Here is a 15,592-nt window from a genome sequence, read left to right as displayed (position 1 = left end):
GCTCAATCAATTCTGATTTGCATTTCTACAATATAAACAGAATGAACATTTAAAAAAAAAAAAAAAGAAGGAGGTGGAAGATGGTAATTCTATGAGTATTTATCCAGCTTTAAACTTGCTTTCTGCAGCTATGCTTTCTTAACATGAAAAGTAGTCTACTGCCAACCTCATGCTGTCAGGGTTTAATTGTGTATATGATGCTTATGTTTGCTAATATGTGGCCACTAAGCGCTATTAGCAGCTACTGAACATTCATATGTAATGTGAGATTCTTTATTTGTATGTTAAAAATTGTAAATAACTTATAGGGGAAAAAAAATAAATGCAGAATATGTTTTTATTTTTCCTAGGTTCTTTTCAACGTATCAGTCACAATGAAAGGATGTGATACAACTGGGGGAAGAAAATATGCAATACTTAAGCCTATTGGTTTCAATGAAACCACCATTATTAATGTACTGAAAAGCTGTGCCTGTCAGAATGGAGACAACGCAAAGCCCAAGAGAGTGTGGACTGATGAAACCTTTCCTGATGTCAAACAGCCCCATTGCAGTGACAGCAGTTGCAGCTACAGCAGAGAGATGTTTCCTTCTGAAGAGTGCAGGCAGCACAAGGACCAGCCCATCTGCAGTGGCCAAGGAGATTGCATAGAGGGAAAATGTTTCTGCTACAAAAACAAGCTAGGCAGAGTGTATGGCAAATACTGTCAAATGGATGATTTTTCTTGCCCATATCACCAGGGAAACTTATGTTCTGGTAAGCTGCAGAATTTAGGCCTGTGCATTGCTTTTTTTTCCTTGTGTTTTGTTTTCTGAAACTTAGATACATTATGCAGCTGAAAACAATGATGTAAGGCTGTCAAGTATAAGAATTGCATGTGCAGAATTAAGAAATATAAATGAGATACTGAGAGAATAAAAGGAGCCATAATGTCTACATGTAATTCTGATTTTCGAACACCCTAAATCAGTCTTGTCAGACATACAGTGATGCTTGGTTTCTAATCCTGATGTGTATGCAAACACTTTTTGGAACACCTGCTTCAAGTAGAGGACAGCGCGCAAAACATTACCAGGGAAAGTAGATGGAAATCCTCTTTTTTTTTTTTTTTTCAGCCTACTTTATGTTTTTTAAGAAATCATACAAATGAAAATTGTATATGAACTAAGTGAAAAAGCATGTATCTTTAAGTTAATGTTGTTAAGGAAAATAAGTTTTAATCGGTATCATTACGTGTACTGAAATATATATTTTTACCCTCAGAAGTTACATTTCAAGTATTTAAAATCTGTACTGCTGTTCTGCATCCTTTCATTTCACTCTGTACTGAGTGAGACATTGGCTGATGTGTTGCCAGGCCACTCTTAATGATGATTAAAAAGTCATGGCAGTCAGGTGAAGTCCTTGGTGACTGGTAAAAAGGTGATGTCACACCCATTTTCAACAAGGTTAGAAAGGAAAATCCAGGAAATTACCAGCCTGTCAGCCTCACTTCTGTGTTGGGGACGACCACGGAGCAGATCCTTCTGAAAGCTATGCTACAGCACATGGAGAGCAGCGAGGAGATACAGAACAAGTAGCATGGCTCCACCAAGTCCTGTTTGACCAGCATAGTGGCCTTCTATGATGGTGAACAAGAAAAAAGCCACTGATGTCATCTATCTGAACTTCAGTAAGGCTTTTGACAAAGTCCCTTATAACGTCCTTCTCTCCAAATTGAAAACATATGGATTTGACATGTGGGCTGTTCAATGGAAAAAGGATTCCCATTTACTCTCCAGAGCGTGGTGTCAAAGACTCAATGTCCAAATGGAGATCAGTGACAAGTTGTGTACCTCAGGTGTCAGTGCTGGTATAGATGATCTTTAATATCTTCATCAGTGATATTGACTGTGTGATCAAGTGCATTCCCAATGAGTTTGCATGAACCATGCTGTGTGGTGTAGTCAAGATGCCCGAGAGATAAGATATCATCCAGAGAGACCTAGACAAGCTCGAGCAGTGGGCCCAGGGGAACCTCATGAGGTTTGACAAAGCCAAGTCTTGTACCTGGATCTCAGCAGCCCCCACTACAGATGCAAGCTAGAGGATGCAAGGATAAAGCACAGTCCTGTGGAAAAGGATTTAGGGACACTGGTGGATGGCAACTGGACACAAGCCAGCAATTTGCCCTCGCAGCCCAGAAAGCCAGCTGTATCCTGGGCTGCATCAAGGGAAGCATGGTGAGCAGGTCAAGGGAGGTGATCTTGCCTCTCTGCTCTGAGCTCACCTGGAGTATTGCGTGTGCAGTCCTCAGTACAGGACAGACACGAATCTTTGGAGCATGTCCAGAGGAGGGCCACAAAAATGATCCAAGGAATGGAACACCTCCCCTGTGAGAACAAGATGAGAGATGTGGGGCTGTTCAACCTGGAGTAGAAAAGGCTCCAAGGTGACCTGATAGTGGCCTTTCTGTATCAAAAGGGGGGTATAAGAAAGAAGACGACAGACTTTTACCAGGATCTCTTGTGACAAGACAAGGAGAAATGGTTTCAACTGAAAGAAGAGTTAAACTAGATATGACGGAGACCAGCTCAAGACAAAAAAAAGTTTTCTACAATAAGAGTGGTGAGGCAGGTCGCCCAAAGAGATGGTGGAAGACATGCCCCTGGAGATATTCAATATCAGGCTGGAGGGATCTCTGAGTAACCTGGTCAAGCCGTAGATGTCTTTGTTAATTGCAGAAGATTGGACTAGATGACCTTCAAGAGTCACTTGTAATTCAAACAATCCTATAATCTTATGATTCATTCCAATACAAAGAATTGTGGTTCATGTTCTCAATCTTCTTCTGTAACTACAGCAAAGTCTGGGAATTCAGTTTTTCTTAACCTAAGCAGAACTTTCAAATTTGCAAGTTACCAAAGTCTGAGATGCAGTGGGAGAGAAAACAGGGAGATGGTTGTCGAAGACATGTTGGAGATTCTCATATTGATGGAGTCTCCTGCCCAACCAACATGCGACCATGACTGTATGTGTGCCCCTTAGTGGGATATTTTACAGCACAGAGCCCAGGCAGAAAAAGGGGCAGCCTATACTTTGGTTGCACTGCCTGCCTCCCCCAACCCTCAGGGGATTCCATGTAGTTACATGGGATTGTCTCTCTGCATCTGCTCTGAAGGTCCCTCTGAAGGAGCACAAGAAAGACCACTGCAGTGCATGTGAAGCCTGTGTACTGCTGAGGGCATGGCTGAGGAAGTCTCATAAGATTTGCTATAGCTGCAAGCTATAGCTGCAAGGTGCTCTCTGCTTTTATATTTCCTAAAGGTGTTTTCCTATGCTTTAAAACTATGGCTAAACATTACCAGGTTGATGTACCAGGTGTACATCAATTGTACACCTGCCTAAATGTACTGCAATGTGAAAAACGTCTGGATTTTGCCCTAAAGCTCCCTCTGATTTGCCTGGAAGATTATAAAGGCCACCAGAGGTTCCCTGTACCCTTTGAGTACTTGAAGCATACATTTTAAGCTCATGTTACACAACTCACTGTTCATAAACATAGCATATTTATCTCGCCTGTTCAGTCATCTGTCCCTTTAAAAGGCTTATAAACATTGTTGTAACGCGTGCTTCTGAAAAGAAAATGAGAAGAACTGGCTTGAACATATGAACTCAATACTCCTTCCTCTCAGAATTTTGCAATTTATTTGAGCTGAATGCTTAATTGCTACAGAGAAGTTTGTTTAGTTTGCTTGATTTTCCTGAAAGTTGTGTAATTTTTAATCTCTGCTGCTTTGATCCAAAGCAACAAGGAAAATTGTGGTGAAACATTTTAGGACACAATCAAGGTAGCAGCTTTTGCTCAAAGTAGCGACAAAGAGCAGCAATAAATATGTATCATGGTGATAATTTCAGCCTAATCATTAACTTAAAAAGCTTATCAGCAGGCCAAGGACTACATTAGCTGTTTGATAAAGGTACCTGCAATACAAATATATGCATATAAAAATTGACTTTCTGTGTTTTATAAAAGCATCTGACTCAAGGTTATCTGATGTTTTAGGTAATGGTGAATGTGAAGCTGGTAAATGTAAATGCTTTGCTGATTGGGAAGGTGACCGTTGCCAGTGTTCATTACAATCAGCAAAGCAGTGCCTGAATTCAAAGGGCCAGATTTGCAGTGGAAGAGGAAATTGTGTATGTGGAAAATGTGAGTGCACTGACCCAAGAAGCTTTGGCCGTTTGTGTGAATACTGCCCTGCTTGTAACAAAGCCTGTGAAGAAAACTGGTAGGTTTTCCTTGTGCTGCACTTCATGTTTAACTCTGTAGTGTTGAAGCAAGGAGAAATATTTCTTCTTGGCTATGTGTACTGTGTGCTGTTTTCCTTAGATGTTTAGATTATAGGAAACTTGAACCATTTCCTACTCAAGGCTTCTTGTCATGTAGTTGGGTTTTCATGCTAACAAAACAGCTGAATGTCTACATCTATGTTCACCAATGTTTCTGCTTTGGGAAATCGTAGGTGATATGTGGTGTGAGTATAGTTTTGTCATATGTACTAAAGTAAGGAAGACTAAGAATGAACATGAGGCTGACAGTGGAAGAGATGGTGCAAGACCCCAAAGGAACACATCTGAGAATGCAAAGCAGAGGCCAGATGAAGGGGGCTTGAAACCAAACAGATGTTTTACTTACTAATTCTGAGTGGTCAGCCTTGAGAAGTGTCACAGGGATAAAATGCTGAGGAAGGCATCGCATTTCAGAAAAAAAATAAATGTCGCAATGTTTTTACTAACAACAGGAAAACATAATACGTCAGCTTGTTGATAGAATCTCTGCAAGAAGAGTGCAGAGAAAGACATAATGTTTTAATTACATTTCTCTTACAGGAATTGTGTTCAGTGCCATCATTCTAACAATGCATCTCAAGCTAAACTTGACCAGTGTAAAACCTCATGTGCTTACCTATTGCATTACGTTGACCAAACCACAGGTATGTGATATTTTCTGCATAATTTTGGTGAGAGTTCAAAATCTGTCCATATTAATGTTTGAAATGGTCACTGTTACAATGTATTTCAAAAGTGTGTCAGTATTACAGTATTATTACAGTAAGAAAGAGGGAAAGCAGAAAAAAAGAAATTCCTTCTTGCTTCAGGGAAAGTAAAAGATAAATAGTAACAGGAAATGTTATTGGCAAGCATTGCTAAATAGATTTCCCATTTCCTTGAGAAGTCACATCTAATAATAATGAATCCTGCCTGAGCCATGCTTAAAGAAATATTTATAAAAGTCCATTATGACATTTGCATGTTTTATTACATTGGATATGTTTACATTATTTGACATTACCAGAAATGAAGAAGGATGAAATAGAATGCTTACTTCACTGTCAGTAATGTTTAAATCTCTTTGCAAGTACAAAAATGTTGTAGTTTTGAGGACCTTGGAAGAATAAAATGCTTTTTTATAAAATATCATTGAGCTTAATTAGTCCACACTGCATCAAAAATGGAAGTAGATAGTTACCTTATGTAAAATCATATTTTTGTATATCTTTTTCTCTTGAAAATTTTTATGAATGGGAAAACTAGTTGAGAATACTTTTCTCGTGACCTTTTTAATTAGAAGAAAGCCTACTCTGTGAGAGCATTGGCCAGTGAGGGCAATACTTCACAAGGAATCAAGAAACTATGTTTTCTTTCATATTTCGCCTGTGATCTGTACTGTGAACCTCATGAAAATTAAACTGTTCTGGCCCTGAACATCTCTAACAATTCATCTTCTCAATTTCAGCTATAAACTCACTGGTTTGCAGTGTGGCTAGCACAGCAAAGCCTTAGTCCTACTTCTGTAGATTAAAGGGATGATATTTGAACATTTTTCTATGCTTGGTCTTAATCAGAGTTCATGATGTTCTTTGCTTTAAAAGTTTGTGTATGGCAACATGAGCTATTTTCCCTTATTGTTTAGCAGACTTGTGTTACATTTATGCTCCTATAAAGTGCAGAGGTAAATGTAAATGTGCTTTAGTGATGTGCTTATTCTGTACATTAGGCTTTATGCTTGTGTTTTCCTTTCATTGCAGAATGTTTCTCTGGACGAAGCTACTTTAGAGTGTTTTCCATAATCTTTATAGTTACGTTTCTGATTGGGTTGCTTGTTGTACTTATCATCAGGCAGATAATTCTGCAGGGAAATAGCAATAAAGTTAAATCTTCAGCTGATTACAGAGTCTCTGCGACAAAGAAGGTAATTGATTTCAGAGCCATCGTGTTCAGTAATTTATTTCTTGCACATAAAAGTTAGCTAATTGTTGATAAAAATTGTATCTTCTCCTTCAAGGAAAAGATGTTTTTGCCTACTGTTTGTACAAGAACAGTAACATACAGACGTGACAAACCAGAGGAAATAACTATCGACATCAGCAAGTTGCGGTTAAATGAAACTTTCAAGTGTGAATTCTGAAGACAGTGTGTTTTCTGCAAATGTCTATTTCCATCATTCTCTACTTTTTAGAAGTTACCACTCTGTCAGAATCTCGACTGTTGCTGTTTGTCATGCATTTTGTTGGATACTGTAACAACGTGACATGTAAGCATATTCACATAAGGTGACTATGTCTGAAACTATAGCTGCTGGTTTTTTTGTTTTGGTTTGTTTGTTTTTTGTTTTTTGTTGTTTTGTTGTTTTGTTTTGTTTTGTTTTGTTTTGAAAGAAAATGTGCGTTACTACTGTTCAGGAACATTAGTGTTGATGTAGCACTTTAATGTATTCTAATTTATTTAGTTCTGGCATAGAATGTAGATACAAACATATCTGACAAAGCACTGATCTCACTCTACTTGTAGTTAGTACTGATGTGCTCTGTGGGAATGAACAAAAACTGTGACTGAAATATTAACATTGCTGTATATTATAGCAATAGATGAAACTTTTCAAATGCTCTTAAATAGAGCAAATGGTACTTTTATAGTTCTCTCAGTTGACTAAATTCCACTGATTTGTCTGCTTTAGCCTCTTAGCTTTTCCTCATTGCTTAATAAAAATGACTGGATTAAATGAGTGCTTAGTTACTAGTTGTGGGTGTAGGCACATGCACACACACATGCACACAGACAAATATAAATGTAGATTTTTTACGTGTTATGTCACCTAGAGATAATTTATATCTGACAAGGAGTGCTTTTTAGCTTTTTTTTTTTTTGCTTTCTTCAATGTAAAACTTTCATGTGAATATGAAGATATTAAAAAAAACTGAGTGGCTACAGAAAATGAGTTCCTCTGTCCACAAGCACCACCTTCACTGTAACCACTGCCTGCTGACTGCGCCTTTGGAGTCAGCAGCGTCAGCTCCAATCTGATAAACTGCACCAGAGATGTCTTTGGTCTGCTAGCTACATGTCAGTGTTTTGGCAAGTAAGGACTTGTTCCTTTTGTATGTGAGACATAAGTCTGATGTTACACACGTGTTCTTCTTTCTTTGTAAATTAGTTGACAGGATTCTTTTTTCTCATTCTGTACTTCACCACTTTAATTTTTGTTGCTGTGCATTGAGAAACGTGTCTGGTTTGCTGTGACAAAGAATCTGCAGTTTGAGAGAAGTGGAGGAACTTAGGAATCATTTTCTCAAGAGAACATATTAACTGACTTCATAAATGTAGGACCAAATTCTGCCTTCAGTAATGGGCAAAATTCTTCTAAATACAGTGGGACCAATATAAGCTCGCCTGAAAGCAGAATTTGAGCTAGAATTTCTAGCACAAGTATTTTCTCACCCTTGAAACCGGTTGTAGTGGTAGAGAGCAGGTTATTGATGTACACTAATGAGAAGAGTCAACCAGCATGCTGGCTTACTTACATTATGTTGCCAAAATCCTAAGAAATTCTGATCAGTGTCTGTGAAATATGCACTAAAATTTTGGTAGTGGAAAAAAAAAAACAAAAAAACTGTCTAATAGGACATTATGTGGTGTGTCATTTTAACAGTTGTAATTACTGGTACTAAATTTGATCTGTAATTGCCATAGGTAAGAGTTACAGAAACAAGGCAGGACTGCCTTACATGAAATATGGTAGCAATTGGTATATACTAGTATTTGCTATTCAATATTCTGTAAATTCCCACAGGTGAAAGGAGAGGAGGATGTGGAACAAATAATTATGATGTGAGAGTTCACAATGAATATTTTGGATCATGCAAAAAAAAAAAAAAAAAAAAAAAAAAAGTTTTAAACTGGTCTTTTAATTGTTTCTGAAGCAATCCTCAGAGTAGCCCCTTAGCTTCCCACCATTCAGGTAAAAGTGTCTCATTTAAATTGATTACCTTACACTGACCTTGATTTTACTGATAGCTTCATCATAATATCTGATCTATACATTCATTCTGACTCAAGCATTACTCTGTAGCATATCAGGAATACCTTGAGCTTTCCTTTCCATTTGAAGATGTATTTTCTTTCCATGTAAATTAACAGACTCTGAACCACTGTTTTCAGGGGGATTAAGATAAAAAACCTATTAAGGTTTACTTACTGTTGTTCTTGTCACATGGTTTTTGAGCAGGTAAAAAAGTCTATGGTTGCCTATTTCACTTAGGAAAACAAAATAAAGAAACAAAACCTCACAGGAGAATACCTGCATATATAACAAAAGCTATGATTATGTTCCTTAACAATATGATATAATTTTTTTAACAGAAGAGATTCATCAAGATGTGTTTCTCCTAACAGCCCGTAAGCCACTTTCTGAAGTGACAGCTACTGTTTTTTTCTCTAAAATTTATTTTTTTCACTGTTAGTGGAAGCTAAATTTGGATAGGGGACAATTAAGCTGGTGTCTGTGGAAGAAAGATATGATCTGTATCCCCTTCATCCAGACACATCCTATTGCTGCCACTTTTCTCCTGTAGCAATTTGTTGGCACTGCAGTGTTGCCTATACAGGAGTGTGGACAGTATGTCTTTATCAGACACCTGCCTGAGTGTGTGATACGCTCTGCTCAAACACAGCAGGCTTGCATGGCAAAGTCTTAAATTAAAAAAAAAAAAAAAAAAAAGAGAAAAGAAAAAACCATATTTTATAAAAAGGCTTTTCTTGCATCTCGCTCATTGCTTTGCTGTATTTTAGAGGGATCTAGTGAAAAAAGAATAAGCTGTTGTTAATGTGACAGGTCAAGGCTTTTAGAAGGCCCATGGGGAGCCTACATAGGGCAGGATCCTTGGGAGAAGGCTTTGTTTCTGAGGATGGAATCTATCCATGAGAAACTCTGGCTTTACTCAGTGCTTGTTTCCCTCTGCCTTTGACCATGTTTTTCAGAAGAGCTGCTGCAGGAGATGAATAGACCAACAAAAGCCTCACTATTTAGGGAGCTGTGTTCCCTCAGCACATGACCTTGAATGAGAAAGCAGCCTGTAATTCACAAGGAATTTCCTCAGCAGTCACAGAAGGATTGTGCTTCCTATAGCACTTAGTATGGGAGATATCACAGAGAAATTAGTTCAGATTAACTTTCAAAGTACTGTGCATCAAAGATGCTTGTAAAAATACAGGAAAAACATCTAGCCTCAGTGTAGCATGTTTCAAACCTTTGAAACCAAGTAGAATATTTTGAAATATACTAGGCTGCTTGAAAAAATGGAAAGAAGGTCAGATAATTTGACTGCATGCCTATACCTAATAGCATGCTTACAGATACTATGGCACTTCATTGCTGATTTGCAGCATTTATTCTAGATTTTCTCCTAGAAATAGGGAATCTTGCTGGCTCTTCACAGCAGATTTGTACATGTTAAAAATTCTAATCCCACATTATTTTTAACTTTGTTTTATTAACTGTGTTACATTTCAGAAGTGTCACATTCATACAATTAAAACACACACATCTTCAGATTTGTTTTTCGAGGCTCTGAGAGAGATGAAAAAATGCTGTGCGCTGATTGTTTCCAAGCATCATGAGTATGTTAATAACACCACTACAGATGTGTGTGGGAAAATAGCTGTTTCATCCAGAAAACGTGCACATGGTATGTGAGAAATTTTCATTGTGACTAGCTGAAATTCCCTTATGTTCACATGCAATGTTGCGAGTGAACCTTAAAAAGGAAGGACATGTGTGTAGGCATAGTTTACATTTTAGCCACTATAACTAACTGGATTTATTTTTTCCGTTCTATGATATCACAAAAACCTGCTATGTAAAGTATTCTTCAGACCACAGTGGAAAAAAATATTTTCCCAATCTGATCATACATTTGTTTTCTGCTTAGTATGCATACTTAAATGCATGTGCAGCATAAACTGTGGAAGTGAATGTGTGAAGCAACTTCAAGCAGCCCTTACTCCTGCAGGTGGCCATAAGGGACAGCAGTGCCCAGGACAAAAGGATGTAGGGGCCCTATTGCCTTTGCAGTAGGCATCCCAAGTACACTGCTGTTCCTCATGGCATCTCAACAGAGATGGCACTCTGGGACTGTATTTCTCCATCTGTCAGGTCAGGAGGCCTTGTCAGAGGAGGTAATCCTAATGGCCACACACTGGAGATGCATGATGTGCAGCCCACAGTCATCAACACTGCAGCCTGTTTGCATCTTTACTCATCAAACACTGCTTGCATACAACCTAGTGAGGTACTGTAAATCTGGGTGCTGCAGCCCTCCTTGAGAGAGAAAGCAAGCCTTCCTCCTGTAAAGTCCTTGGGCATCTGTACGTCATCTTCTCCCCAGACCCAGGATCTGCATTGCCAGGCCTTCTGTGATGTTTTCAGTAGCTAGGAAGGGCGCTTCTCATAAGGGTGCTGTGTGACAATTACTCTGCTCTGTGAATGAACTGTGGTGCCAGTGTTCTTGCTCTCCCTTTGAAATAGAGGTGCAAGATCTATTTGGTAAAAAGGAGTGAAGCAGCGTTAAGAATGACACTACTTTACCATGGTAATCTTGATGCTTCTTGATGCACAGACATCTCATGGATATTACACAGAACAGAAATTCATGGAGAGAAAGAAAAGGTTAGGCGTAGCTAATGTGAATGTTTTTCTATAGCGAGTCAAATCAGTGGGATTTCACTGAGTGCAAGCCAAATCAGAATGATTGGTCATTCTGGGGGAAAAAAAAAAATTAAAAAAATATTTAAAAAACCCACAAAATTAGTAGATTCTTAAGTTTTAGAAATGTTTCTCTTTGTTAAGATTTCTGGTTATTAAAAAAAAAAAATTTCAAACATGACTTTTGTTTAAACAACAGCTTCTGTTCAAATCCTAACTTTTCATCATGATACCTATGCGTGAGTTGTTTGTATTTGGAAGGGCGAGGCTGAAAGATGAGAGATTAATTTAGGAAGGCATTTGTTTTAGAAGAATTCACTGTGCTAACGTCTTCACTTTTACTTCACTACTGCTTCAAAGTGTCTTATTAAGCAATGATGTGACAACTATTAATATTACTACAGTTTTTAACTTTCTATTTAACATATACTACCTTTTGTAAAAAAAAAATTATATACAGATGAATAATGTTTCTCTAGATTTTATGCATAGAGAATGTTAGTAAGGGAAGAAGGTTTAATTATATCTGTAACTTCTTACTGTCCATCTTCCATTTTAAATGATACTTTTAAATCACTACTTTTTTTGTCTGGAAATATTCTGAATATTTTATAATTTAAAATAGTATACTTTTATAGCTGTTTATTAATTTCAGTTGACTACTAACTTCTATTTTGATATTTATTAATGAGTTGACACTGTAGTATATTGAGATGTTTATTTTTCTATCAGAGCTGTAACAACTATGACATAGCATTATTTTAATGCAACATCATTGTACTTGCTCTCTAAAAAAATAAAATCAATATTTAATCTCTATGGAATTTTCATATTTTTAATGCCTAGGTAAGATAAGGAAGAGAGACTCCCTTCTTTTTTAAGAATTAACATGTTTTCATCAAGGTGTGCAAATATGTCCACAAAGAGGATATGCTTATGTTGTTTTTCAAATGGTACAATACATTGTCAGGAGAATTCAAGCTAAATAAAAAGAATACCTTTATGTTCAGATGTTGCCTAACAAATAAACACACATTCAGGATGGGGACAAGAAAATACTTCCGACAGAAATATAATCTATCTATTAATAGATGGTTACAGTATCCTGCTTTGCTCTGCTTTGATAGCAGAGGAGCTCCTGTCATGCGTATGGGTCAGTTTCTTGCAGATGCATTGTCCATGCTGCTTGCTGCAGACCCATGTTGCTTTTGAGGTCTGGTGAAATGCATCAGTAGACTGGGACACCTCTGTTCTCCTGCAGAGTTGGTAATAGTGTACGCTCTGCGCAACATTATCACATTTCTTGTAGAAATCACTGCTAAACTGATGGGCTTCTCTCACATGAAGCTCCTAGGAAGATCCAGGTTTTTCTCTAGGGGTAGGAAAGAGGTAGAATCAAATGGTGACTGGTATAAACCCAGTCATTAAGCCACGTAGTATGCAGGCCTTAAGAGTACACTAGAAAAATACAATAGAAAAAAAAAAAAAAAAAAAAAGCCACAAACCAACTGGGAAAAGATGCACAGAAAACCTAGAAAGAAAAAAGTAATCACAATGGCACTGTGGGCATCTTTGTTTCTTTTTCTGCAAAGCAAGGAAGGTAAACCCAATTTAAGCCCGATGAGACAGAGGCAGAGGAATTTCCTTTTGCAGAGGCAGAAGATACATAAGCATTCATTAGCAGAGAGAGCAGGCACTTGCAACCACTCCCACAGAGGAAAAACACATTTTCTACAACAGCTTTTTATGGAGGGAATGTTAATGTTGTCAACACCTCTGAGTAAACATCCTGGATCAGACACACAGTTTTAGCAGCTTGAGCTACAGGCACAGGGCTGCTTTTTGCTGCTTCATGTACAATCTCAAAGTCAGTGGTAACACTAATAAAATCTCTGACAGACTGGCACTAAGTCTATGCCTACCCTCTATGTTTTGGAATGATGGTAAGTGATCTGTTTGAAGCCTTCCATCCTTACTGTGTCCTGAAATCCTGAAAACATGCCTATGTACCTTAAAATGTCCAGGTATTGGTAGGGTTTTGACAATGGCAGCACCATATTTAGCCAGTTTCCATTTGTGCCCATGAAGTTGTCAGTGAGGGCACAGTGGTGCTCTAATTTGACTAATGTAATGCAACTGCTATTTTGTTGCAGATACCATTGACCAGAAAAAGGCTTGCTGCTCAAGCTCTCCAAAGAGGAATGAAACCTAAGTTACAGCCTCTAAAGCCGGAGGAGGAAAGAGATCCTTCTTTCAGCCACTTTTTTGACACCAGTCATGTAGGTGCACACTATTACAGAATTTCTCTCCCTGCATGATTCCCATTGTGGCGGGTGCAGAATTTGACCTGATATACAGAGAGGATGCAGGGGACAAAAGTTCAGCATGTAAGTTATCTGCTCAGCACAGCGTTTGAGTGAAGATCTGAATTTGCGTGATAACAGCCAGAAGGCAATTGTTGGAATAACAAATAAAGGCTTTGTTAACAGCCTGATTTTAACTAGTGAGAAGTTAATCTGAAAAATGGTTGGTTTTGTTCTCCTTCCAGGTCTACAACAAAGAGAAGAACTTTGGAAACACACTCCTGCTACCCTGGGCTTGAAACCAAATAGTTTAAATGTATTATAATAATAAATTAAACAGAAAATCTAGTTTTACAGAAACCTGAATGGTCTGGAACTGTGTTTGGGGCACAGGTATCCTCAGTACAGTTCATGGGCTTGATGCTTGTCTTCTGTTTGGGAGTCCTGTGTTCATCCAAATTCTGCCTGTTCTGAATTTACATTACTTAGGCATAGGCTGCAAGTCTGATTTATTAGTTCTAGTGGCCCGACGTTATGATCTTCTGGCCCTTTATTCAAGGAAATAGTGGTGGGTGGCAGAAAGCAACGTTCCTTCTTGCAAATCATTCATCATCTGCTGAGCCCAAGCATAATATGGCCTCTAGCTGTTTTCTTGGCCTTGAACTCGATGATTAATGAAGGACAGTTACCGTTTAATAAGATGATGTGCGTGCAAGCTGATAAAACTAAACGATTAACCAAAAAACATAACATTTCCAAGTGACATCACATTATGCTTATTGAAATCAGGGCACATGATGTACTTCTTCCAGCTTTGCAGCTTGCCAAGTTCCCTTTTTGAGCCCCTAACCAACATTTCATCCTAAGCATCTGTTTATGCCTCAGCAATCTGGAGAGCCCAGGACCTGTTCCTGAGATTCCTGTGCTCCCAAAACTGCTCACAGTTCCTGTTCTCCCTCACATCCTCTTCTTATTTGTCTATCACCACATCCTTAAGGTATGTGATTTAACTGCAATGAAAATGAGACAAATCAATGGATAATTTTATGTGGGATTTTTAGACAAACATTTGCTTTACTCTGCTTTAGACAAAACAAGACTTTTAAAGACTTCTACATGTTAATCCTGGTGCTCTCTACAGCTTTCTTCTTTCCTTCAGTCATTCTGCATTTGTGCCTGGACTCCTGTGAAAAAAAAAAAAAAAAAAAAAAGCCAAAAAAAAAGTCCTTCCCATTTTTTCCTCAAAATTGTGTCATCTGAAATTATGCTTTCCTTGAAAATCAGAGGCACTGAGTCAGAAGGCTTCATCAGTGAACAGCTCATTTATCTTCAGAAGAATTTTTTTTTTTTTTTTTTTTTTTTTGTCTTCGAGCAGACAGGAGTGAGTCCAAGTCTGTAAGACAAAGCTAAACAGAGCACCTCCTAGCTTTCATATTCCTCTTCTTTCCAGTGCTAAGAAGTCAGATCTGTTCCTTGCTGTGCTAGACAGTTCTAGAATAGGGACTCTATCTCTAGGTATAACCTTTAAATCTGACACCTTCACATCTTCTGCAAGGTATATGCAACACACAAGATCCAAAGACAACCCATTTTAAGTGCCATCGTTCTGGTACTCCTTATACTTTTTCATGTATTTCTTTATGACTGCATATTCCATCCAAAGTAACTTTTCTTCAGTATCAAGAAACCCATCTCTGTATAACCTGCTAGACCAGACAAAATAGATGTATATACTAATATGTACTATCGATCCAAATACACCCTCACAAACATATTTTTTAAATGGGATTCCTCCCATACTTTCTCATGCATTGCAGGATCTTCCCTTAAGGTTTCCTGTACTTATCCAAGGTTCTCCTGGTGACTATGCTGCTATCACATTGAAATCATAACTCTAAGTGTTCCCCAGTATTCATCTCCTTTAGCCTTTGCATTTTCCTGTTTACCTTTTAGCTGCTGTCCCACACATGGCATCTAAATCATGGAAGACAAACACAGCATCCAGCACAGTGGATTCTTGGGTCATAGTCATAATTTTATAAGTAAGAAAAAATATTTCTCTATCTAGTTTATTCTTCATTACTGTGAGTCTGGTATCTTGGTTTCAAACGTGAAAAGTTTGTTTGAGCTGATGTTGCCTCCTGGATCAAAAAGAGTTTATCCAAGCAACTGTTGTAGAGTATTCTTATATTTTCTGTTTATACACTTTTCACTTACTGAAAAATTAGCTGGTATTTGAAGTACCTGAAAACAATGCAATGTACAA

At 38.0% G+C, this 15,592-nt stretch overlaps 1 protein-coding gene across 8 annotated transcripts in view; it reads left to right on the top strand.

The window, feature by feature from the left end:
* ITGB8 (integrin subunit beta 8) overlaps positions 1 to 15,592 on the top strand; it is a 58,937-nt gene that overhangs the window by 33,923 nt on the left and 9,422 nt on the right. For 3 of the 8 annotated variants that reach the window (XM_042817280.1, XM_042817277.1, XM_042817276.1), the window contains 5 exons: positions 351 to 756; positions 4,046 to 4,271; positions 4,873 to 4,976; positions 6,072 to 6,235; positions 13,177 to 13,302. In XM_042817280.1, coding sequence (XP_042673214.1) covers positions 351 to 756; positions 4,046 to 4,271; positions 4,873 to 4,976; positions 6,072 to 6,235; positions 13,177 to 13,302 — 1,026 coding nt within the window. Of the gene's footprint in view, positions 1 to 350; positions 757 to 4,045; positions 4,272 to 4,872; positions 4,977 to 6,071; positions 6,236 to 6,328; positions 8,217 to 13,176; positions 13,411 to 13,571; positions 13,626 to 15,592 lie in introns of those variants that run through there. The other 5 variants (XM_042817281.1, XM_042817278.1, XR_006168548.1 and 2 more) reach the window with 4 other exon arrangements.

Source organism: Centrocercus urophasianus, unplaced genomic scaffold, assembly GCF_019232065.1.
Source record: "Centrocercus urophasianus isolate 14NV4802_14NV808 unplaced genomic scaffold, USGS_Curo_1.0 seq_16, whole genome shotgun sequence".
NCBI lineage: Eukaryota > Metazoa > Chordata > Aves > Galliformes > Phasianidae > Centrocercus > Centrocercus urophasianus.
Note: the sequence above shows the minus strand (reverse complement) of the source record. Positions and strands in the feature narration are given on the sequence as shown.